Consider the following 25,909-nt stretch of genomic DNA (forward strand, 5'->3'; position numbering starts at 1 on the left):
TCGGCAAATCAAGTACTAATCTCCAACAACCAACACGCCTACTCTAAGGCAAATCCATAGAGACAGCTCTACATGCTATCACTATTAAGATAGAGAAGGGTCTTGCCTTTAAAGAATTCACGCTGGGTATCGTTCTCGACACAGAAGGGGCCTTAAACAACGTTCTCCCAGCAGCGGTCGCAAAATATCTACGTTCACTATGGGTGGAAGAGCCTCTTGTGAAATCGTCGAGCTCCTTCTAAACAAGAGAAGCATTAACTCTGATCTGGGCAGCTCATCGTTATTAAGGTATACCAACAGACGAACCCCCCAGGGGGGCGTTATTTCTCCTCTACTATGGAACCTGACGGTGAACGTTCTGTTATCTATGACCGGATGCCAAATCATTGCATATGCCGACGACATAGCCTTGACAGTTACCGGCAAACACCTTCCGGTGCTTGGCGAACTCTTGTAAAATGCTCTTAATCTAACAAACACTTGGCTTAGGGAATGCGGACTTAGCATCAGCAGTGAAAAAACTGAGATGGTGCTTTTTCCCCGCAAACGCATTACACCGGAATTTACTCTCCCGTCCCTGAATGGGAGAGAAATCAAACTCTCTACCGAGGTTAAATATCTCGGAGTTATTCTAGACAGGATGCTTGACTGGAAGCGAAATGTGGAGGAACGATCCAGGAAAGCCACTATGGCTCTCAATGCTTGTAAATCGGCAATAGGAAAAAGGTGGGGTCTCCAGCCACGCATAGTCCATTGGGTATACACGGCAGTGGTGAGACCCATACTCTTCTACGCCGTCACCATATGGTGGAAGGAACTCGATATCGAATCTAACAAGAGCAAAGTAACGAGAGTGCAAAGGATGGCGGTAATGCTTACCAGCGGTGTCCTTCCCTCCACTCCCACTAAAGCTCTTGAAACCATATTATTCCTTCTCCCCAGTGACCTATATGGTAAATACTGTGCCTCCTGCAACGCGGCAAGGCTATCGAACCATGGAGGGATTGCAGGTTTGGCCACACCCGGATCCTGAAGCAGGTCCCCGAAACCTTATTGAAATGGGACCATACAGCACCGTCCCCTTGCTGGGACAACAAATGTTCCATAAGAATCCCAGATAGGAACGAGTGTCCAAACGGCGGGGAGCTGGGATCTCACAAAATCCCCGTTTTTACAGATGGCTCTAAACTAAACAACAGAGTCGGCAGCGGAATATTCTCGGAGAAGCTCAATCTAAGCGAGGGCTTTCGTTAACCGGACCACTCCAGTGTTTTTCAGGCTGAACTTATGGCTATCTGGGAAGCAGCCCTCTATCTTGCTAACTTGGAGGTGACCAATTCTATTTCAATTTTCTCTGAAAGCCAAGCTGCCATAAAATCCCTGCAATGCAATAACACCTCGTCACTAGTGGCATTGAAGTGCAGAGAAACCTTCAACAAACTAACTGAAAATTGCAACCTAAGCATAATATGGGTTCCTTGCCACCGTGGCATCTCAGGAAACTGCGACGAGGATGAGCTAGCTAGGGAAGGCACCAACCTGCAAATAATAACCTCCACTGGTTGGGCCAGCCCTCCTCTAAATACTTGCAAACACTGCCTACGATCTCTTTTCACGGATCAAGCAAACGCCAGATGGGCCAAGGAACCTACATGTAGTATATCCAAGCAAATATGGCCTAAGCTGGATGAAAAGAGATCGCAATATTGTTAAACCGTATCTCTATAAGCCCACTAGTGTGCCTTTTCACAGGTCACTGTCTCATGGGCACTCACGGTGCCTATATGGACCTACAGACAAATGATTTCTGCCGCAGCTGTAGGGACGAGGAGGAGATAGAAAGCGTAGAGCACTATCTGTGCCACTGTACCGCACTGTCAAAAATCAAGTACCGATGCCTCCACATACACTACTTTGGGTGCCTTGCGGAGCTTGAATCTACAAACACAAACGACATATTGGGTTTCATCAAGCAAAGGCGCTGGTTTAGCCTCACTGGTGTCTGATTTTTCTTCTTCTTCGAAAGTAGGGAAACAGAAAATAGGGGCCCCCCGTGTGGTAGCACAACGGGCCACAACGGCATACGTGAGTCTCCGCTCGGACAGCGGAGGCAGCCACTTTAACCTAACCTAACCTAACCTACTCTCTTCCACAATGATGATGTCATATGTATATTTTTGACAAATCGCAGCTTTTATTTTACTTTTTTTTTACAAGGGTGCTATATCAATAGCAGAAGGTAAAATAGCAGCAATAGTACACTTTGTGAACTCCCTAATTGTATATACAAACGCAATATACTCTATCTTATTTCATTTCCATTTCTTGTAATCATACCTATGAACTATAATAATCTTACTAAACAAATGACAATTGGCGGCCACCGTGGTGTGATGGTAGCGTGCTCCGCCTATCACACCGTATGCCCTGGGTTCAACTCCCGGGCAAAGCAACATCAAAATTTTAGAAATAAGATTTTTCAATTAGAAGAAATTTTTTCTAAGCGGGGTCGCCCCTCGGCAGTGTCTGGCAAGCGCTCCGATTGTATTTCTGCCATGAAAAGCTCTCAGTGAAAACTCATCTGCCTTGCAGATGCCGTTCGGAGTCGGCATAAAACATGTAGGTCCCGTCCGGCCAATTTGTAGGGAAAAATCAAGAGGAGCACGACGCAAATCGGAAGAGAAGCTCGGCCTTAGATCTCTTCGGAGGTTATCGCGCCTTACATTTATTTTTTTTTTTAAACAAATGAGTCCAATTTAGCTGTTAATTAGTGCGTTTCATTTATTAAACACCATACAAACGAAGTCTTTTACTATATTCAAATTATGGCTGCCAACAGTAGCGCCGTTGTCAAGGCGCATATGCGCTCACTCTTTACTCTATGACAGCAGGTACTTCATTTTGTCCTCATTAACCATCAGACCCATCTTTAGTGCTCTTTTTTCCAGTTTGGAGTAAGAAGAACTAACGGCGCGGGTGTTCAGGCCGATGATATCAATACCATCAACATATGTTCTTATAGAATATTGTTCCAGAGCGGTTAAGTTCTGCAGCCAGTATAATTTTCGCCCGTATCAAATTAAAGAAATTGCACAATAGGGGTTCACCCTGTCTGAAGCCTCGTTTAGTTTTGAATGACTCGGAGAAGTTCTTCCCAATTCTGACTGAGTTGATGCCTACCTATTTTCTACTAAATTTAAGATATGCGATCTTATTTAAAAACAATACAAATACATATCTACATATTTCTTCAATTATGGTTAAAGCGGCGAAGTGCTCATTTCGAGCGGATATACTCAATACGTTTTGCTGGGTGCGAGTACTATCGTCGATACTATGATCGTAGTAATTTAAACGAGTACTGGCACACGAGGTGCCTGAACTATGTTTTAATTCGAAGTCACATTAACTCGAACTCCTTTGCGGATTCCGATTTTGTGAGCTAAAATAAGCTTAGCAATAAAATTCCCCAAAAGCTTTTTGGGCATATTTCATCACATAAACCCTATGTACCGAGAATTTACAATATACCCTAGAACTCTGGAATTAGAAACCAAAAACCACCTATTTATATTTTTAACAAAATTTCAATTTTTTACAATATTAAAAATTTTAAAATTATTAATAATTTTCATAATATTTTTTTTTATTGCAAAAATTTCGAAATTTTTAAAAAAACTTTTAAAATTTTGTTACTAATTAATTTTATTTATACCGAAATAGACACTTTTCATTCAATTCATACCTTGGTGTAAGTGACTGTCTCTCCAATAATCCCTTGTATATATACCTAAAAAAAATATTCAAGAAAGCCGTTATACCAAATAAACAATGATGCACTACGTTGGATTTTTAATATATTTTGTAAGGTTTCTCTGATATTCCTTCATACAAATTTATAAATCACAAATTGTTGGAAGCGCAGAAATTACTTCTTTTTGATGACATACAATTTTGTAAGCCAACATATGAATCAACCTATGGAAAGGGGGTTTTTGGCAGCACACCCCAGAGTGCGATGGTATATTGGAAAATCTAAGTAAGTAGGCTCCACTAGACAGACCTACAAATTGCGGTATGTCTCGCCAAGAGTATATTTTCACAGTTTAACAATGCAATTGATGTTACATGGTGATGCACTAAAATGCAGTTTTCTCAAAGAGCGCTCTGGGAAATTTCGTCAAAATTTTTTGCTGAGTTTATTTTTGCTCACAAAATAGGCATCTGAAAAAAGTTTGGGGTGGTATGACTTCGAATTAAAACGAAGATCAGGCACCCCGTGTGGTATCCATACTTTATTCTAAAAGTTCTATCACTATGTCCCTGTGCAATCTCAAGTCTTATTATTTTCTATTCCGAGTAATGGCATGCATAGATATTTGTTCTCTTACTAATCATATTTTGTAAGTTGAGTTAATGGTTTAAATATTTTAACATTTTTTTTCTCATTTTTCTATGTTATCTGATGTAACACACCGTACGTGTTATTTAAATACTGAAATGAATAACAACACGATCATTTATATAAGCAAAGGACCGTGAATTTGTTGAGTTTGAAATACCATACAACATTCAACCGAAAAGAACTGGCTCACCATCTCCAATAGCCAGCCCTGCACATTCATCTAGCAGCGCAGTCGGCTTGATCCAATCGTGTTGCAGAGTCTGTTGTTCCAATCGTTATCAGGTATAGTATGCTTTTTATAACTTTATATCGATAGCTTAATTCAGAAGGTCTTAGCCAAGATAATTCAAAAATATTGTATAATACAATTTAAACTTATTAAATTTTACGAATATAATAGATGAACATATGATTACGTCCAAAATAATTTACGGGGAAAGCAAAAAACATTTTCCCATTCATAGTTTTGAACTATAATTTTTTAATGTTGATACTACCGACTGTTTTGTTTTTAAGAGCGCAGAGATTTTTAAGCCCTGAAGAAGACCACAATAAACGGTCGAAACCTCGGCAATAAAATAATAAAGGCGTTTTTCCAATTATTTTGACTTAAAACCCGATTATAGAAAATTATACATAAAAACAAAACAGTCGGTAGTATCAACATTAAAAAATTATAGTTCAAAACTATGGATGGGAAAATGTTTTTTGCTTTCCCCGTAAATGAGTTTGGACGTAATCATATGTTCATCTATAATCATATGTTCAAACTCTAATTTATATATAAGTACATATGTATACATATGTATAATTACATATGTATACATATGTACTTACATACAAATTAGAGTTTGAAATATAATTTGTGGGTTGTCTATTGAAAATAGTAATTTTAAATTGTAAAATAATTTCCGTTTCTTAATTGAGCATTAAAGTGACTACGTTTTATTTAAAAACACATATGATGAATTTCATATCAAAGGCTGAAAAAACGTACATTTTGAACCCGACCCCCTCAGAATTTGATGAAATTTTGCATGGGGTTATACCTTACCCACCCAAACACAACCTCATTTTTAGAAATTGCATTTTCGTGGCGTGGCAAGGTATCGAGATATCCGAAAATATTAGAAAAATGACGATAATAGGTAATTTAAAGTGTGATTACTACGAAATGGCTTTACCGATTTCAAAGATCTTCATACCATTAGAAAGGTATTGAAATAAGCTTTCAAAAAAATACACTGTAAAAATTTTTAGTACACTGAAAAAAAATTTTTTTTTTAAATAAAATTTAAAACTGAAAAAACACTTCAAAGATCAAGCGATTTTGAAAATTAAAATTTTATTTTAGAAAGGTCTGTTTAATATATACATATAACATATCTAAACATAAAATGGGGTTTTTTTTTTAATTTTTTTAAGTAAATGCTTCTCTTGGTTACTTTCTCATATTTGGATATCACGCGTAAATTAATCAACTAATTTGAAAAATTTTTATACCGTTAGAAAGGTATTAAAATCACCTTTGAAAACATATACTGTAAAGATTCTATATTACACTGAAAGAAAAAAATTTTTTTAATTTTTTTCAAAATTTTTTTTTCAAACTGGGAAAACACTTCAAAGACCAAGCGATTAAAAAAAAAAAATTTTTTTTAGAAAGGTAGATTTAATATATATAACATCTGAAAACTAGAAGGGTGTTTTTTTTCTTTTTTTTTTAATTTATTTAAGTAAATGCATCTCTTGGTTACTTTCTGATATTTTGATATCACGCGTAAACTAATCAACCGATTTCAAAAATTTGTATACCGTTAGAAAGGTATTAAAATCACCTTTGAAAAAATACACTGTTAAAAATTTTTATTCCAGTGGGGTGCACCCCAGCTAACATCAAAGCAACGGCTCGAATACTTCACGTACAAGGAAAAGGTCGGCGGCTCAATGTACTTGAGAACATGGAGATATACAAGTTAAAAACATTTGACGGCAGGATAATAAACGAACAAACCAACACTATCTGTGACGAAATATTTGAACCCTTAAAACTAGTTTACAAAAAACAGCACAAGCCAGAAAGTACAGCAACCAAACACGTAACAATGAACAAGCAAAAACGAAAAATTTACCAAACGGCAAAAATCACCGATTTCTACCTACCTCAACCTACCGCTTAGCTAACAAGCGGTATGTCTAGATACCTACAAAAACAACCCTTGGAAAAGGTAACAATTCGGACGTATCAATACCGCGCACACACACACACGCATATTAACGTTACCTACCACGGATACATAGATTGACATTACTTGCCACAGCAGCCATGGACTATAAAAAACAACACAACGGATAGATACAGACCAGAACGAAACTAGGCATTGATATGGAATCAACTAATAAATACAGATTTGTGCAGCTATCAAGAAAATGTTCCTCTCAACTTCGAAACAATAGCTTAAACGAAGCAGCGCTGATATCTGAGCATTTTCCAGCAGTCTCCGACATTCATCGTTGCCGTATTTGCGAAAGTTGTCGCTTTAAACTTAAGGATGCTATCAAGATTGCTGATAATCAGCGTTCTACTGAAACGGAAAGTGAAGAGGCACAAGAAATCTTGACTAGCGGTGAATTGTATCAAGAATATAAGGAAGTTCCAACATGCAGCAGCTATACTAAATCACTCGAACGCAACGAACTCGTCGACAATATAAATAAGCATGTTATTCCTCATATTGGAAGCCATCCATCGCCAATGAAGCGAAAGTATTTAGAAAGGTATTCATACTGCAAAAAAAACACAGCAAATTGCGCAAAGCATTTCGGATTCACTTGGAGGTGGTTCACTGTCAACTTCATCAGAAGACCTAAAGAAGATCAAAGCTTACTACGAACAAATTTTGGAGAACATGAAATATCAAATCGAAAACTGCTCAAATAATTTGGACAAGCAAAAAATATTATCTCTATTACCAAACACCATGACATCTAAGGAAATTAAGAACATTTTTGGGCATGATTTATCTTACGAATTGATAAAAATTAGCAAAGATATACAAAAAAATAAAACAAAGTTTTCGGACGTCAAACGCTCTAGCATGGACAGGCGTAGTTTACCTGAACAAACTAGTAAGTAAGCAAATATTCCGAAAGTCAGCAGTATGAACTGCGCAAAGTTGTATATTAAATCTAAATAAATAAAAATAAAAAATTAACTTTATCAAGTGTATGTCTATTTATTGTGCGTGTCTGAAAAATTTTATAATACGATTCTTGTTCGAATCTATTAGAATACTTAGTCATAGTATCTGTATCTGTATAACTTCCAAAGTATAGCTAGGTACCATTTTTGTCACACAATAATAGCCAAATAAAAAAAAAGTTAACAAGAGATGGTTTACTTATAAATTTTTTTAAAAGAAAAAAAAAAACACCACTCTAGTTTTTATATTAAATCGACCTTTCTAAAAAAATTTTTTTTAAATCGCTTGGTCTTTGAAATGTTTTCCCAGTTTGAAAAAAAAAAATGTAGAAAAAAATTAAAAAAATTTTTTTTCAGTGTAAATAGAATCTTTACAGAACATGTTTTTAAAGGTGATTTTAATACCTTTCTAACGGTATAAAAATTTTTGAAATCGGTTGATTAGTTTAGGCGTGATATCAAAATATCAGAAAGTAACCAAGAGATGCATTTACTTAAATAAATTTAAAAAAAAGAAAAGAAAACACCCTTCTAGTTTTCAGATATGTTATATATATTAAATCTACCTTTCTAAAAAAAAATTTTGTTTTTTTAATAGCTTGGTCTTTGAGTTGTTTTCCCAGTTTGAAAAAAAAATTAAAAAATTTTTTTTCTTTCAGTGTAATATAGAATCTTTACAGTATATGTTTTCAAAGGTGATTTTAATACCTTCCTAACGGTATAAAATTTTTTCAAATTGGTTGATTAATTTACGCGTGATATCCAAATATGAGAAAGTAACCAAGAGATGCATTTACTTAAAAAAATTAAAAAAAAATCCAATTTTAGTTTTCAGATATGTTATATATATTAAATAAACCTTTCTAAAATAAAATTTTATTTTTCAAAATCGCTTGATCTTTGAAGTGTTTTTTCAGTTTTAAATTTTATTTAAAAAAAAATTTTTTTTCAGTGTATTATTTCAATACCTTTCTAATGGTATGAAGATCTTTGAAATCGGTAAAGCCATTCCGTAGTAATCACAATTTAAAAGTACCTATTATCGTAATTTTTCTAATATTTTCGGATATTTCGATACCTTGCCACGCCCACAATTTTTCGAAAATGCAATTTCTAAAAATGAGGTTGTGTTTGGGTGGGTAAGATGTAACCCCATGCAAAATTTCATCAAATTCTGAGGGCGTCGGGTTCAACGCATATTGGATTTGATATGAAATTCATCATATATATAAAGAAAAACCTGACGAAGAAGACGCAGAGATTTTTAAGCCCTGAAGAAGACCACAATAAACGGTCGAAACGTCGGCAATAAAATAATAAATGCGTTTTCCAATTATTTTGACTGGAGACCCGATTATAGAAAATTATAATTTTTTAAGAACACGATCAAAATGTCTACAAAGGGGCAATTTCCATTTCCTAAGACATCATAATGTTAAAAATGTTGGCGGAATACACTGTGGGGTCACAGAATTAGAACTAGAACAGTCTCTTAGAGCAATTAGTTCTAATTTATAACCTTCGCAGTGCTTTCAACTAACACTTTTAACTTGTAATATCCGGAATGGCGATTGCCTCTTTTTGCAGACGTTTTGAACGCAGTCGTCACTGGTTCAGTCGTAGGTGCCTTCAAAATAGTCGCAACCTTTGATTAATTAAATATAAAAAATAAATGTAAGGCGGGAGACGGGGCCTTTTGCTTTTATGCCTACCCCGAACGACATCTGCATGTTAAATGAGTATTCACTGAGAGCTTTTCATGGCAGAAATACACTCGGAGTGCTACCGAGGGACGATCCCGCTCAGAAAAAAATTCTTCTAATTGAAAAAAAAAAACGTGTTGCTTTGCCCGGGGCGTAAACACAGGATATTCGATGTGACAGGCAGAGCATTAATTAATTAATATAAATAAAGCTGCAGTTACCCACCGACATCTGTAACGTAAGTATACGTATGCCGCACGTACACACATTTGAGCGAAATTTATGCCCGTAGTGGCAAAGAAAAAATTGTTGCCATTGACCTGTATGCTTACGGAAACCTCAACTTTTTCTATTTTGATTTTTGATGTTGTAAAAAGCTGGAATTAATATTAAATAAGTATAAATAGATTATATATTTATAATCTGAACTTTAACAAAATTATTTCGAATTATTTCCACAATTTTTCAAACTTTAATTAGGTGTTTTTGCATAAAAACTGCAAACGGTCAAAAATTTGGGCGCAAAAGTTTACTAGGCAACTCTGGCTAGTGAGAGAGCGATTAGCTGACACGTTCTTACGGAAAAAATCAAAATTGTTTTGATTTCTACGTTCCGGGCTACGTACGTACGTGCGTTGAACGTTGGTGAGTTTTCGTTTACATTGCACATTGATAAGATAGGTCGTGTCAGCTGACACGTTTTTTGTACTTACGTTTGTGGGTAACTGCAGCTTAAGCCTCAGACTTCTGCTCTGTTGGTACGATTAGCGCCAGTTCGGAGGTAGTCATCATACCTGTAGGGCGAAACAAATGCTTTGTATGACTGGATCCTATTTTTTCTGCATGGGGTTATATAAGAAGATATTTAATTTGTGTGGTGTGACGGAAGGTTATATTAAATTGCCTCACTGGGGTCCGCTTTATGTAAAGGAAAACAAAGCAATACTCTTTAGCAATTTTAAGAAGGCTTTTGCATATCCTTTTTGCTTCTATAAAATGGCTTGTATTAAATTATCCTACTTTGTTCCGCGCTTTCCTTTTTACCTTCTTATTATCACAACCCTGCAGTCAAACCTATCAGTTGTATACTAGATGAATATTAGTTTGCCAAAAATCCCAACTAATTCGAGTCCTGTCCTTTGTTCATATTAGCAACTGCCAATTTTAACACGAGGATATCCTACGCCAAACTTATACCAGGTGATATACTAATCAGTATATGCATCACTAGGGTTAGGCTTATTTATGAAATTGATCCCATTTCAAGTCTTACAGCCAAAAAATGTTCGTATTGATACAGTATAAGAAAGTGGAAAGTTTCAGCCTGATCAGACCTTGTCTAGAGGTGGCGACTTGAGCTGAAACCTCTGTATATAGGCGTTTAAAAAAAATTCATTTTTTTACGGCATCCACTGTAAACACAAAAAAGTGTTTTTTTAAAACCATTCTAAATACAATGGTTAAATTGTGGGTAAATAACAGAAATAATCAATAAATACATTAATAGAAAAAATTCAAAAATGATAACAACATGAAATTAGAAAAGTTTGCATTGCCTTCACAGAACTTTAATCAGTGACTTCCCAGGCGATTAAACAGAAAATAGCTGAACGTTGACTAAACAAATTTCAAACTGTTATCCGAAAAACTTTTTTTGTTGTGCAAATATAGCCCTTTACTGTTGTTGTGAGACTTTCATCCAGAAAACTTCAAAAAGCTCAAGCACGCAAAGCAATAAGCCTGCCGAGTTCAATGCATGCGTTAAATTCACATATTCATTACTTCTATGATAAGACCAGTGTTGCCAGGTGATGCAAAAAAAAGAAGCTAGATTGGCAAAAAAAAAGGTTAGAAAAGGCTAAATTTAGTAAAAAAAAGAAGCTAAAAAAATGCCAGAAATTTTTTGGTTAATTCATAAAATTTTTTATATTTTAGTTTACACATTTGTAAATAAAAACTTATAAACATAACTTAAGCATAACTTCCTGTTTCAAAACATATCAGGCACATTTTCCTTGACTAGCACATGGAATTACTTTAAATGATTGCATATGTGTATATACATAAAAAAATATTACAAACTAATTATTTATATAAAATATTCCCCGTCTGAAGAATCAGAAGAGCTTAAGTCTGGGTATAAAGTTTGGCTATTTACCATAGATATGAGATCATCGGTAATTTCAAAGTCATTACAACATTTAGATAAGCGTTTTAACGAGCATCTAATATTAAGCAGCGCATTAAGCATTTTAATTTTTAGTTTGTTCCTTAATTTAGTTTTTAGAATTTTCATGCCACCAAAAATTCTTTCAACTTCCGCGTTACTGAGTGGTAATACTAAAAAACTAAATATTAGTTCGACAAGTTCTAAAAAGGAGGTTCGTTTAATGCATTTTTATGTTCTCGGACTTCCGACCAAAATTCCATGGTGGAGTGTACATTTTTCCATTGTATAGTTATAAGTTTTCGCCACTGCAGCTCTATTAATGCTATTTGACTTGAAGAATAACTGTACTTCTCTTTTTAAAAGTAAGAAAATACATCTGGCTTTGAAATGTTCAACGAATTTTCGGCAGAAAAAGAATTAATCTTTTGTAGAGAACTCATATTATTAGGTATTAGGTGTTCACAGGAGCTATTGAAATTATATTATTTTAGAAATTTTTAAAAATACATTTGGAGTAAAAAAGTCAAGAAGCTAAACCCAAAATTTTGAGGCTTAAGGCAAAAAAAGGCTAAATCTAGCCTCGAAAAGGCTAACCTGGCAACACTGGATAAGACGCTAAAAAAGCTTTAAAACGGTAAACTCTTTCAAAGTAAATTTGTAACTTTGGGTACGAAGAATAAATAAACATTGCAGTTGATACGAATTTGTGGAGGTTAATACATCGTTTTTTTTTTGTGTACTAAGCTAAAAAAATATGGCGAATTTACGATCAACTGACGAAATTTTTTTACTAAGACAACACGGAAGCAAATTGCCATCGATTAAGCAAGTGTTGTGTGTTTTTTTACAATCACAATAAAGTTCGTTTAACAATACATGAAAGGGCAGTGCTTGTCATAAAAGAATTGTCAGTATTTTGGTCGAAAGCATGAATTCCTATTCGTAAAGAGTACAATTGTGTTTCGAAAGTGAAAAAACTAGTTATAAAATGGAAAGGTCTTCTCAAACAGAAAAATAAATTCAAAGGGATTTTCAGAGAACAAGAGGCCGCTTTTGTAGCGTATTTAAACGGTCTGTTTGATATCGCCTATGCTAATGTTATGACGATGATGACAATGGAAGAGGACAAGGCATTTCTTGAAATGCAACGCAAGGACGGACGCCCTGGTAATTTAGCTGGATCAGATTTAAAGTTAGCTAAGAAAAAGCAAAGGAAGACGCAACGTGATTCGGAGAATAATGTCTGAAAACAAAGGGAGATTGAGCGCGTAGCTACCCAAGTATCATACAATGAGGAAGGTAAAATTAGGTGTTACGTGTGTTATGTATTATTTATTATGTATTAATTATTCTTTCCTCCAGAGTCCGACGCACCATCTGTGGGTACTGTTAGTGATTCTTCGATGCACATTCCGGAACCTGAAAAAAAAATTACAAGTAGCACAAAGAGGACGAAAGCATTTCTTAACCCCTCGCGTATTATTTTCATTGGATAAATGGCGAATCACAAACAATGCTGCCATGCATTTAATATCCGCAGTATTGGAAGAATTGGACCATGATATAAGAGAATTTACATTTATAGAAGAACATTACAGCGACTTAGAGAAGAAAATGAAGCAACTGCCGCTGAATCTGCCAAAAAAGGTTGCCTTAACTTGGTAATGCATTTTTCTAAATCTGTATTGAGCCACAAACGCCACTTTTCCGTAAGCGACAAAAACAAAACTTTACAATAGGCAAGTTTTTCCTATTAGAGAAAGCTTTAAAATGTTCAAAATTTTTACTTACGTTCTAATTACTGTAGTTATGCCTTTTCAAGGATTTGTCGTAGAGCTTTGAATATTTTGCAGCTGATACATATGATGGTTGGCAATCGATTCCCATTAAAAATGAAAAATCCAAAACCTTGTCGCTTGAGTTAATTTTGCAGTTATGGCTCGATTAGTTTCATACCTACATGCAAATGTTTCAAAACAATTAGAGAAACATTTTCTGGTACGTGTTTTTACTTAAGTAGGTCAGATTTTATAATTAACATTATAATGCAAATGAGTGAATTCTTTAAATGAAGAAGCAAAGATTATTTAAATTGCAACCCCATCCACACTTTTTATTACTTTCAGATGTCAGCAGTGGTGCATTGGGACGGTAAAATGCTCCCAGAATTGACAGGACATAAATTGGTAGAGTGCTTCCCAATCATTATTACACATATGGAAGGCGAACAGCACATAGGTGTACCCAAGCTAAGTTCTTCAACTGGAAGGGAAATTTCTAAAACAGTTCTTGACGCACAGAATGAATGGAAACTCTCTAATAAAATTGTACCGGCTTGCTTTGATACAACTGCTTCAATTTGTATACACGAATATTTAATTTACTTGAATACTGTTTTGTACCAAAAATCAAATATTAAATTTTTTATAACATAGAAGGAGTGGATGACCCACAATATATATCAAAATAAAAATAATTTGTTGGATTTATGAAACTAATATCGAAGTGATCTATATTTTAAATTTATTTTTATATTTAAATATTAAAAAAAGAACTATTCATAAGATACATTTTTTGGCACGAAAAAAATGTGTCTTTGCTAATAATGCATATATATATATGTGGGAGTTTATTGTGAACATCCAGCTGAGAAAGAAGAAGATACTCAGTAAGAAGCATAAAGACGTAGAGGAAGATTAAAGACGTAGAGTAAAAAGAAAGCGTGTTCATAATTATAGAGCGAAAAGAGCGAGAAAGACGAAAGACGAAAAGCGAAGCTGTTAAGACGAAAATCGAAGCTAAGAAGAGTTTGAAGACGACAAGCAAGCCGTAAAGACGTTCAATTTAATTAAAATTCACTGTATACATTATTAAACTTTGTTAAAATACAATTAATCTCATTAAATATAACTAAATCCTACATTTTTGGGGGCTCGTCCTTATATGCACAGTGAAATGGCTTGCCTCAACGATTTAATATGTGAAAATCTACGTGTGTGCAAAACACCAAGCATAATTGCGTTGCATAAATTCGTTTTTGGCTATGAAGGTGACCGAAATAATCGTCGACGGTTGCGTACATTTACCGGTTTTAATTTCGCGGAGCAGAGCGCAGAATACAACGAAAAAATTAAATATATTGAAGGAAATTTGACTCAGGCGGACTTGGTGTCAAGTTGTAATGTTTTAGGCATAAGCCATAATAATAACGAGTTGGTAGTTAGCATTTTTCGCAACCTGCAAGAAGGTAACTTATTAAAATACGACGTACCCGACGCTGACGCCAACGCCGACGAATCGAGCGACGACGAAACATATGAAGAGTCTGGAAGCGCAAACAATTTTGCAGCAAATAATCGGTTTGTTACACCATTAAAACATGTGCATAGCCAAGCAGCGCAACTCGGTAATGTCGGTGACGCGAACAGTGGTAACAGCGGCAGAGAAATTGTAGACGTTAATGATGGAATGATGACTGCACGCTTTGCCATCAGTTTTCGTGACGTAGAGGATAGCATTCGTAATTTTGATGGTACAAACTCAATTCCTGTGGAAATCTGGATAGAAGAATTCGAAAATCAAGCTGATTTAATGCGATGGAGTAACTTTCAACGTTTTCTTTTTGCGAAAAAGGCAGTAAGAGGTATCGCAAAATTGTTCGTTGCAAGTGAACGAAATTTGAATTCGTGGAGCGCATTGAAAGCAGCGCTGTTGTCAGAATTCAAAGCAAACGTTTCTAGCAAGCAGATACACGAAGCACTCTCTCAAAGCAAACGCAATAAAAACGAATGTGTATTTGAATTTTTTTTACCGATTAAAAGACATTTCATCTCGCGGGCATATCGACGACGATGCACTAATTCAATATGTGATAGACGGAATAGACACAAAAGCAACAAATAAAACAATTTTATACGGTGCAAAAAATTTGAGCGAATTTAAAGAGAAGTTAAAGATGTACAAAAAGATAATTGAAAAAGAAAAATGTAGCACAGAAAACACAGTGCGCAGTGAAGAGTATGTAAAGCGAAAACCAAAGGAATTAATATGCTATATTTGTGGAGATAAAGGGCATGTATCGAAGAATTACCAAAATAAAGAAAAAGGAACAAAGTGCTTTGTTTGTAATGCATTTGGGCATATTGCAAAAAATTGTGATGTGAAGAAAAAAATTGACCCAGTAAGAAAAGTGAACACAATACGAAAGGCAAACGAAATGATGTTTAAAACCATACAAGTTGGTGAAAACAAATGTGTAGCACTGATTGATACGGGCAGTACCGCGAATATAATGAGTTTTAATGTTTTTAAACAATTAGACAACGTAAACTTAAACGAATGTACAGTGCAGTTGCTAGGTTTTGGCAAAACCAGTAATGTTAAGCCATTGCGTCAGATAAAGCAGACCATTACAGTAGACAATGATGTGTTTGATATAAATTTTTTTGTTGTAAATGCCGAATATCTTGACGTTGATGTTATTATTGGTGCGGATTTTTGTTTAGTCGCAGAACTAACAATTAATTCGTCGGGAATAAAAATAAGCAAAATATCTAATGACAGTTCTAATGAAGAAATATCTGTGCTTAGTATAGACGTAACTGATTCGTGTGAAAACATTGACATAGGTGAAAACGCTAGTTTGTCTGCCAAGGAAGAGGTGCGTAAACTTTTATCAAATTACAAACCAGTATTATCGAAAACTACAAACGTTGAAATGAAAATCTTATTAAAAGACGATTCTCCGATATTTTCGCGGCCACGTAGAATGGCGCTAACCGAGCAAATAATTGTTGATGACCAAATAGAAGAGTGGCTGCAGAAAGGTATTATTGAAGAGTCAAGCTCTGAATTTACTAGCCCTATAGTACTTGTTAAGAAGCGTGATGGTACATCGCGGCTGTGCGTTGATTTTCGCAGAATGAACAAGGTAATTGTAAAAGATCATTTTCCTTTACCCCTTATAGAGGACCAATTAGACAGGCTACAAAAAGCAAAAGTTTTTAGTACGATAGATCTTAAGAACGGCTTTTTCCATGTCTCCGTTGAGGAATCAAGCCGAAAGTATACATCGTTTGTGACGCAGAACGGTCAATATCAATTTCGTAAGGTGCCGTTTGGACTTTCCAATTCCCCTAGCGTATTCCAACGGCATGTGAATGCTGTTTTCCGTCATCTAACGCGTAAAGGCATCGCTTTGCCATACGTAGACGACGTAATTATTCCCTCAAAAAATGAAGAAGAAGCTGTAGCAAATCTTAAAGAAGTCATCGAAACGTGTAAAGAATTCGGTTTGGAACTAAATATGAAAAAATGTAGCTTTTTGAAGACGCGTATTCAGTTTCTTGGTCACATTATAGAGAACCAAAAGCTTTATCCATCGCCGGAAAAGACTGAAGCAGTCGTAAAATTTAAAATGCCGCAAACGTTAAAACAGTTAGAAAGTTTTTTGGGTTTGACCGGGTACTTCAGAAAGTTTATTCCGAACTATGCAATAATTTCGAAACCATTATCTGATTTAACTAAAAATAATGTAAAGTTTTGCATGGGTGCTAAAGAAGAGGCTGCAGTTAATATTTTAAAGAAGTTACTTACAGAAAATCCGGTGCTGAATATTTTAAATCAATCGTAAGAAACTGAAGTGCATACAGATGCTTCTATTGACGGATTTGGTGCAGTGTTGCTGCAGAAATCACCAGACGACAACCAATTACATCCTGTATATTTTATGAGTAAAAAAACAACAGAAGCGCAACGAAAATATACTAGCTACGAATTGGAAATTTTGGCAGTGATAGGAGCTCTAACGAAATTTCGTGTTTATTTACTTGGAATACATTTTAAATTAATTACCGACTGTAATGCTTTTGCAAAAACGCTAGAAAAAAAGAGTTTGTGCACCAGAGTGGCACGTTGGGTTCTTTTTCTAGAAGAATATAATTACACAGTTGAACATCGTGCTGGCACACGTATGAAGCACGTTGATGCTCTAAGCAGATACCCTGTAATGAATATAGTAGTAGACAGTACCTGTATTGGTATTAAAGAAGCACAAGATCGTGACGAAAAGATTAAAGCTATAAAACAAATTTTGAGCAATGGGGCAAATTACTATGAAGATTATTTCCTTAAAAGTGACATTCTTTATAAGTTAGTCAAAGACGTTGAGTTGTTGGTAATTCCCAAATCTATGCAAAGACAAATCATAGGCAACGCACATGACAGAGGTCATTTTGCAGCGAAGAAGACTAAAGAATTAATATCCAAGACGTTCTACATACCATGTTTAGATGAAAAAATACAAGATTATATAGCTTGTTGCATCCCATGTATAATGACTAATCGTAAGCGGGGAAAACAAGAGGGATTTTTGCATCCGTTACAAAAAGAAGACGTACCTTTGTATACGTACCATATCGACTTTTTAGGCCCGTTAGAGTCGACGCACAAAAACTACAAGCACATCTTGTCAGTAATTGACTCTTTCACAAAATTTTGCTGGTTATATCCAACGAAGTCTACCACATCGAATGAAGTAATACAGCGGCTTAGCAATCAAAGTACGACTTTTGGTAACCCAACATACATCATTTCAGATAGAGGATCTGCCTTCACCTCTCAAGATTTTATCAAATATTGCGACGGTGAAGGAATAAAGTTGGTTAAAACGACGACAGGCCTACCAAGGGTAAATGGCCAAGTTGAAAGGTTGAATTCTATAATAATCGCAGTTCTCTCTAAACTCAGCATAAGCGACCCGACCAAGTGGTACAAAAAAGTTAACAAAGTACAGCAAGCGATTAATTCGACATATTGTAGAAGCATTGATACAACACCGTTCGAACTTTTAATTGGCGCAAAGATGCGAACTAAGGAAGATTTGCAGTTGCAAGAGTGTATCAAGAAAGAATTGTTGACGACTTTTATTAACGATCGCAAAGATTTACGAACAGCAGCAAAAACTAGTATTTCAAAGATACAAAACGAAAATATTAAAACATACAATCTACGACGCAAGACGCCAAGGCAGTATAGAGTTGGCGATGTAGTAGCCATAAAGAGGACGCAATTTGGAACAACCTTAAACTTAAGACCATATAGAATTGTAACAGTGAAGCAAAATAACTCATATGATGTGCAAAAAATTGGAAACAACGATGGTCCAAAAAATACAACGACTTACGTAGAATACATAAAACCATGGTCTACGTACAAAAACGACGAAGATGGCGACGAATCATTCGGGGCGAATGTTTAGTCAAAATGGCCGAATGTGGGAATTTATTGTGAACATCCAGCTGAGAAAGAAGAAGATACTCAGTAAGAAGCATAAAGACGTAGAGGAAGATTAAAGACGTAGAGTAAAAAGAAAGCGTGTTCATAATTATAGAGCGAAAAGAGCGAGAAAGACGAAAGACGAAAAGCGAAGCTGTTAAGACGAAAATCGAAGCTAAGAAGAGTTTGAAGACGACAAGCAAGCCGTAAAGACGTTCAATTTAATTAAAATTCACTGTATACATTATTAAACTTTGTTAAAATACAATTAATCTCATTAAATATAACTAAATCCTACATATATATGTATATAATTTTAAGCTCTTGTCGCCACCTCTAAACCTCTATGGATTTACTTAAAACTTCACATATTTGTATATCACAGTAAAACGAACATTTTTAGCCCCTTAGTCTATCATTTACGCAACTTTTTTTTTTTTCCTCCATACAAATAAGCAGAACCCTAATGCATCACATACGCACTCAAAATTCCACCAATCTTCATTTCTGATTTGTTACTTTTAAGTTAATAAAATGAATATTATTTGACAAAAATCTTTAAAAATGAATTTATTGACTGTATTAAAAACTGGAATCAATCTTAAAAAACGGAATGAAGAATCTGATTCAGCGTCATAAATTGTCTTAAAAACCACTTTTAGTTGCCTAGATCCAAAACCATGTATGCTTGTGTTATTATATACATAAAATAATGTCATGCCAATAGACACACTAGTTAGTTTATGCATACTACTCAGTAGATGAGTATTTTTCTAAGTTTTACAGAACTCTCCATCCAGCAACATAATAAAAGCAGAGCATATAAGATGAGAACAAATTTCGCTTTTTCAAAAATTGAGACCGCTACATTGAAAATCTGCATTTTGGAAAATATTTAAGGATGGATTTCGATGCGTTTATGGACATTTTTTTAAGGGAAAAATATGAAAACTGACTTTTTTTTTTCATTTTACCGACACGAAAGTCACCAGCAGGGTCATAAGTGATAACTTCGATTATTTTTTAACAAACTTTTAAATATATTCACTATGATATTCCAGAGGGAATATATTTTTCCAATTAAATTACACAGGAAGATACATTTTTTAATGCTGTTTCCGAAAACGTATATTGATTCACTATCTAATTACATTTAACCAATAAAATAAAGGTTATGTAAAGTAAGTAGGTATTTGATCGGAAGAGCTGGTAGAATCAAGTAAAATTACCATTACAAATATTCAGTTATTGAAAACAACAAGTGCCAAGTATAAAATATTCAATACCTGCATTTTCAACCGAAACACAGTGTTTCGTGTAGAACAAGCTAGCTGGACAAAATTATTTTGTGAGATTTTCCGTTTCATATGCAGTCATTTATTACAACTACGTCATTTTTTTCAGCCATATGTTCTTTTTTTTGATTTTTTTCCAAAATTTTACTTCATATGCATACATTTGCTTATTTCATATACAGTAACTCATGTGAATAAGTGACATAGATCCAAAAAAAATTTAAAGGACTTAAGAATATTACTTTATTGTACTTAAATTGAATGGACTATAACGGTTCCGAAAAAAAAAATTAAAATTTTTTATGAAAATTCGCCGAATTTTTCAAACATTTTTTAAATATAATTTAGTTTTTGTTACAGATCGTGACAAATTTTCTTATGGGAAATTAGTTAAAATAAATTTGCGAAAGCGAAAATTGTAAGAATTGTCCAAAAAGGGGTGTCCACTTATTTATGTGAGTGACTGTACATATGTACATACATATTTTGTATTTATTTGAGTATTTATCCTGGCACTACAATTTTTACAAAATTATTTTATAGTACCAGTCAGTAATGTAAAAGTGAATTACAATAATAATAATAACAATGTAAATATCTAAATTAATTATGCGAAAATTACTTATTAAAAAAATTTAAAAGTAAAGTATCATACAAGGTAGAAAAGCCAATAGATTTAAATTAAATAAAACCTGATCCAACAAAAATTTATAGGGTACGTTATCTTTTATAATTATGTTATTATTCGCTATCATCACTTTCATTCGATGAGTCACTTGTGGAATAGTCAAGAGCATCAGCAACACTACTGTGAAAGCTTGAAACAACTGGGGTATTTATTGACTCCTCAACATTGTCGGGGGACAGTAAATTTAAGACTTCTGAAGTCTGACTTTTAAATGTTTTCTTAGGTATCTCCCTAAAACTGTTAACTAAAGGATCCGATGTTATAAGCAACATATTCATAAGATCTCTATTCATGGCTTCATGCGACTGCTTTTATGTGTTATCAACCCTGAATCGTCTCAAATCTTTGTTACGGGCTTCCTGTGCTTCCTCAGAAAGTTGACCAATAGGTAAAATTGCTGATTTTATAATATCAGTACTTGCACTAAGATTTTATGAACTGTAACAGGCATATTAAACCATGGATAGAGATCTATGTATAGTTTTTTAGTCTCGACCACAAATTTTTCAAATCTTTTGATATTTATATTTACCCAGATGCTAATGCGCGAAGGAGTGTCGAATCTTTTGATGACCGTTACATCCAATTCCGTAATCTCAGCACTAGCCTCAGAATTTTCGAAAAACCTACGAGCAGTGTTGCCGTCATTGGTATTGCCGAAACCTGGTTTTGGTTTATCTACTATCAATCCAAGTACACTTTTAAATTTATTCTGGATTTCGTTGGAACGTAGTTTTACACTCTCTTTATCTGCCTCATTCCCAAGCTGCCATTTTTTTACTTCAAGGCGATAACTTATGTGAAGCAAGCATTCAAAACATCTTATCTATGCATGGAGAGTAGACAAACCAAAACCAAGATTATTTCGGTTAGGCGTAAAGTCCCGTAACTCATTATTCATATCTTTTGGAGTGGCACCACAAATATAACACTTTTGTGCGGAAGAAGTTTCAGTCAAAGCATTGCAAACTTTTCCGTCAATCATTGCTAGAAGCATATTGTGATTTACGGAAACTTCGTATTCTTCGAGCATGTACTTTGTTGGCAACAACGCATTTATCTCCTCTAAAAGTTTGTTCGTTTCAAAAACAATATAATCTTTTGTTTCCTTAGAAAAAATAAATTTAATTGGACGGCAATACATGATAAAAGAAGGTCGAGGATTCTGCCAAACAATGTTACCTTTTTCATCCTGTAATTGAAGAGGAACGAAAGAAAATATAAAAAACAAGTAAGGAAGGTTAAGTTCGGGTGTAACCGAACATTACATACTCAGTTGAGAGCAATGGTGACAACATAAGGGAAAAAAACCATGTAGGAAAATGAACCGAGGGAAACCCTGGAATGTGTTTGTATGTTGTGTCTATCAAACGAAAGGCACTAAAGAGTATTTTATGAGGGAGTGGGCCATAGTTCTATAGATGGACGCCATTTAGGGATATCGCCACAAAGGTGGATCAGGGTTGACTCTAGAATTTTTTTGCACGATATGGGTATCAAATGAAAGGTGTTAATGAGTATATTAAAAGGGAGTAGTCCTTTGTTCCATAGGTGGAAGCCGTTTCGAGATATCGCCATAAAGGTGGACCAGGGGTGACCCTAGAATTTGTTTGTACAATATGGGTATCAAAAGAAAGGTGTTACTGAGTATTTTAAAAGGGGGTGGGCCTTAGTTCTATAGGTGGACGCCTTTTAGAGGTATCGCAACTTAGACTTTGTTTGTACGATATGGGTATCAAATGAAAAGTATTAATGAGTATTTTTAAAAGGGAGTGGGTCTTCGTTCTATAGGTGGTCGCTTTTTCGAGATATCGCCATAAAGTTGGATCAGGGGTGACTCTAAAATATATTTGTACGATATGGGTATCAAATGAAAGGTGTTAATGAGTTTTTTGAAAGGCCGTGGGGCTTAGTTCTATAGGTGGACGCCTTTTCGAGATATCGCCATAAAGGTGGACCAGGGGTGACTCTAGAATATGTTTGTACAATATGGGTATCAAAAGAAAGGTGTTACTGAGTATTTTAAAGGGAGTGGGCCTTAGTTCTATAGGTGGAAGCCGTTGCGAAATATCGCCATAAAGGTGGACCAGGGGTGACTCTAGAATGTGTTTGTACGATATGGGTATAAAATTAAAGGTACTAATGAGGGTTTTAAAAGGGAATGGTGGTAGTTGTATAGGTGGTCGCCTTTTCGGAGATATCGCCATAAAGGTGGACCAGGGGTAACTCTAGAATGTGTTTGTACGATATGGGTATAAAATTAAAGGTATTAATGAGGGTTTTAAAATGGAGTGGTGGTAGTTGTATATGTGGTCGCCTTTTCGAGATATTCCCATAAAGGTGGACCAGGGGTGACTCTAGAATGCGTTTGTACAATATGGATATCAAAAGAAAGGTGTTAATGAGTATTTTAAAAGGGGGTGTTCCTTAGTTCTATAGGTGGACGCCTTTTCGAGGTATCGCAACTTAGACTTTATTTGTACGATATGGGTATCAAATGAAAAGTATTAATGAGTATTTTTAAAAGGGAGTGGGTCTTCGTTCTATAGGTGGTCGCTTTTTCGAGATATCGCCATAAAGTTGGACCAGGGGTGACTCTAGAATATATTTGTACGATATGCGTATAAAATTAAAGGTATTAATGAGGGTTTTAAAAGGGAGTGGTGGTAGTTGTATAGGTGGTCGCCTTTTCGAGATATCGCCATAAAGGTGGACCAGGGGTGACTCTAGAATGCGTTTGTACAATATGGGTGTCAAATTAAAGGTATTAATAAGAATTTTAAAAGGGAGTTGTGGTAGTTGTATATGTGAAGGCGTTTTAGAGATTTCGACCAAAATGTGGACCAGGGTGACCCAGAACATCATCTGTCGGGTACCGCTAATTTCTTTATTTCTTTATTTAATTATGAGTCTTTGGAATACAATCCTTACAGACTATGTACTTAACTAATTTGTAGGTTACATACTAATTTTGTGTATAAATCGAACCACTTATAGGGCTGAGTTAAGCATCACGAGAAAAGCATTAATTGGCATCGAAAAATCCAAAGTGATAGCATCACTTAGTGAATTAAACTCCCTTAAAGCACGATTTACGGGAGCATTACGAGCATATAGCGTTCTCGTATTAACCCCATAGAAAGGAGACATATTACGAAGAAACCGTTGAGGGACATTAAACCGAATCCTTTCTAATAAGTATGGACAGTCAATTAGGCCCTTGACAATTTTGAAAGTAAAGGACAAGGAGAGTATAGATCTTCGACTCTCCAAGGATTTGAGACTTAGCAGGGTAAGACGAGCAGTATAAGATGGTATTAGCTCCTCAAAATTTAACGTCCAAAGAGCATACTTAAGAAAGCGTTTTTGTATTCTCTCTAGTCTATTTATAGCTGTCATAGTACTAGGTCTCCAAATAAAGACAGCATATTCTAAATGAGACCTTACAAAAGAAGTATAGAGAGCTTTAAAAGTATAAGGGTCACAGAACTTCGCGGAATTGCGCATAACAGAACCCAGCATTGAGTAAGATTTAGAGGTAACGTGGCTAATATGATTATTGAAGGAAAACTTGCTATCAAATATAACCCCAAGGTCCTTAATCTCACTAAGGCATTGAAGTTCACAATTAGAAATACTATATTTTGAGCTAAGTATATTGGATGACTTAGAATAGGTCACATGAAAGCATTTAGAAGCATTTAAGGACAGATGAGACCTGAGACACCACAGATGTAGCTTGGTAATGTCATTTTGCAATTTCAATATATCATCAGGCGACTTAATAATTGAAAACAATTTTAGGTCATCAGCGTAAAGAAGACATTTAGCAAATGTAAAGCTATTGCTAATGTCATTAATAAAAAGATTAAATAATAATGGACCTAGTATACTCCCCTGTGGTACCCCAGAAGAGGCAATAAAGCGAATAGAAGACTCCCCATCAACAGTAACAACACTCCGCCTGCTGAATAAATATGAACTTAACCATAACAGAAAGGAAGAATGAAAACCAAGGCATCCTAGTTTATTAATTAGTACTCTATGGGAGACCCTATCAAAGGCTTTCGAAAAGTCAGTATAGATACAATCTACCTGCGAACCAGCTGAAAAAGACTCAATGCAATGTTAGAAATCGTCGACCTCTCCGCAACGAAAACATGCTGATAAGGAGAAATAAGGGACTTAACCGCAAGGCTCAACTTAGCATAGACTGCATGCTCAAAATTTTGGAAACAGTGGTCAGTTTGGATATGGGTCTGTAGTTACGCACATCATTTTTGTTGCCACTCTTGAAGATAGGCGTAATAGACGTAACCTTCCAATCATCAATAAAATTCCCAGAGGAGAGTGATTTGTTGAAAATAAGTTGGAGAGGATAAACCAGGGCCGGACAATTTTTCAATAAGATGGGAGAAAATCCGTCTAAATCTGTTTGAGAAGAAAACTTAAGATTATTAATAGCTTCACTAATATCATCAGAAGAAAGATGTAGAGCTCCGAAATTTAAGGCAGAGTTCAGACTATTCGAAAAATCGAGCGGTTGATAACTATCATCCACAGAAAAATTGGATTTAAAAAAATCAGCAAATAAGTTAGCAGCCTCATTTGAAGTTTTCGCCGAGTTATCATCCAGGAAAACTCCGGTAGGCACACTAGCGGAACACTTTTTGTCATTAAGATATTTCCAAAAACATTTTGGATTCGATTTGATGTTACCCTCGATATTGCGCATATACTCAGAATTAAGAGTTTTATTCAAAATATTAAAATCCTTTAAGTACGACTTATATTTACTGAAAAACATGTTATTCTTATTCTTTTGAAATTTTTTTAAGAATTTGTTTTTAAGATTCTTGAGTTTTTTTAATTCCTTAGTGTACCAAGGTAATTTGTACGCTCATTTTACCCGCAGGGGGATTATATCCAAACATTGGGTGAATAAAATAGACTTAAAAATGGAAAAGCTAACAGAAGTATCAAGTCCACCAAGTAGCTCCTCCCAAGTTATTTCAAGTAAAAAATCATTGAGACTTGCAAAGTCACACAAAGAATAATTAAATATTAATTTACAGTCAGTAGTAACCGGAAGAAAATGATAAAAACTAAACTCACCGACAAGTGGTAGATGATGAATGTCCTTAGAAGTAACTGGATTCAAGCACTCACTA

At 35.1% G+C, this 25,909-nt stretch overlaps 1 protein-coding gene across 6 annotated transcripts in view; it reads left to right on the top strand.

Moving 5' to 3' along the window:
- Window positions 1-25,909, top strand: part of LOC137235415 (potassium voltage-gated channel protein Shal-like) — a 1,011,987-nt gene that overhangs the window by 593,812 nt on the left and 392,266 nt on the right. For 2 of the 6 annotated variants that reach the window (XM_067758390.1, XM_067758391.1), the window contains exon 3: window positions 4,535-4,687. In XM_067758390.1, the coding sequence (XP_067614491.1) occupies window positions 4,535-4,687 (153 nt within the window). Of the gene's footprint in view, window positions 1-4,529; window positions 4,688-12,516; window positions 12,780-12,842; window positions 13,142-13,606; window positions 13,964-25,909 lie in introns of those variants that run through there. The other 4 variants (XR_010947885.1, XR_010947887.1, XM_067758389.1 and 1 more) reach the window with 4 other exon arrangements.

Source organism: Eurosta solidaginis, chromosome X (genome assembly GCF_040869045.1).
Source record: "Eurosta solidaginis isolate ZX-2024a chromosome X, ASM4086904v1, whole genome shotgun sequence".
Lineage (NCBI taxonomy): Eukaryota > Metazoa > Arthropoda > Insecta > Diptera > Tephritidae > Eurosta > Eurosta solidaginis.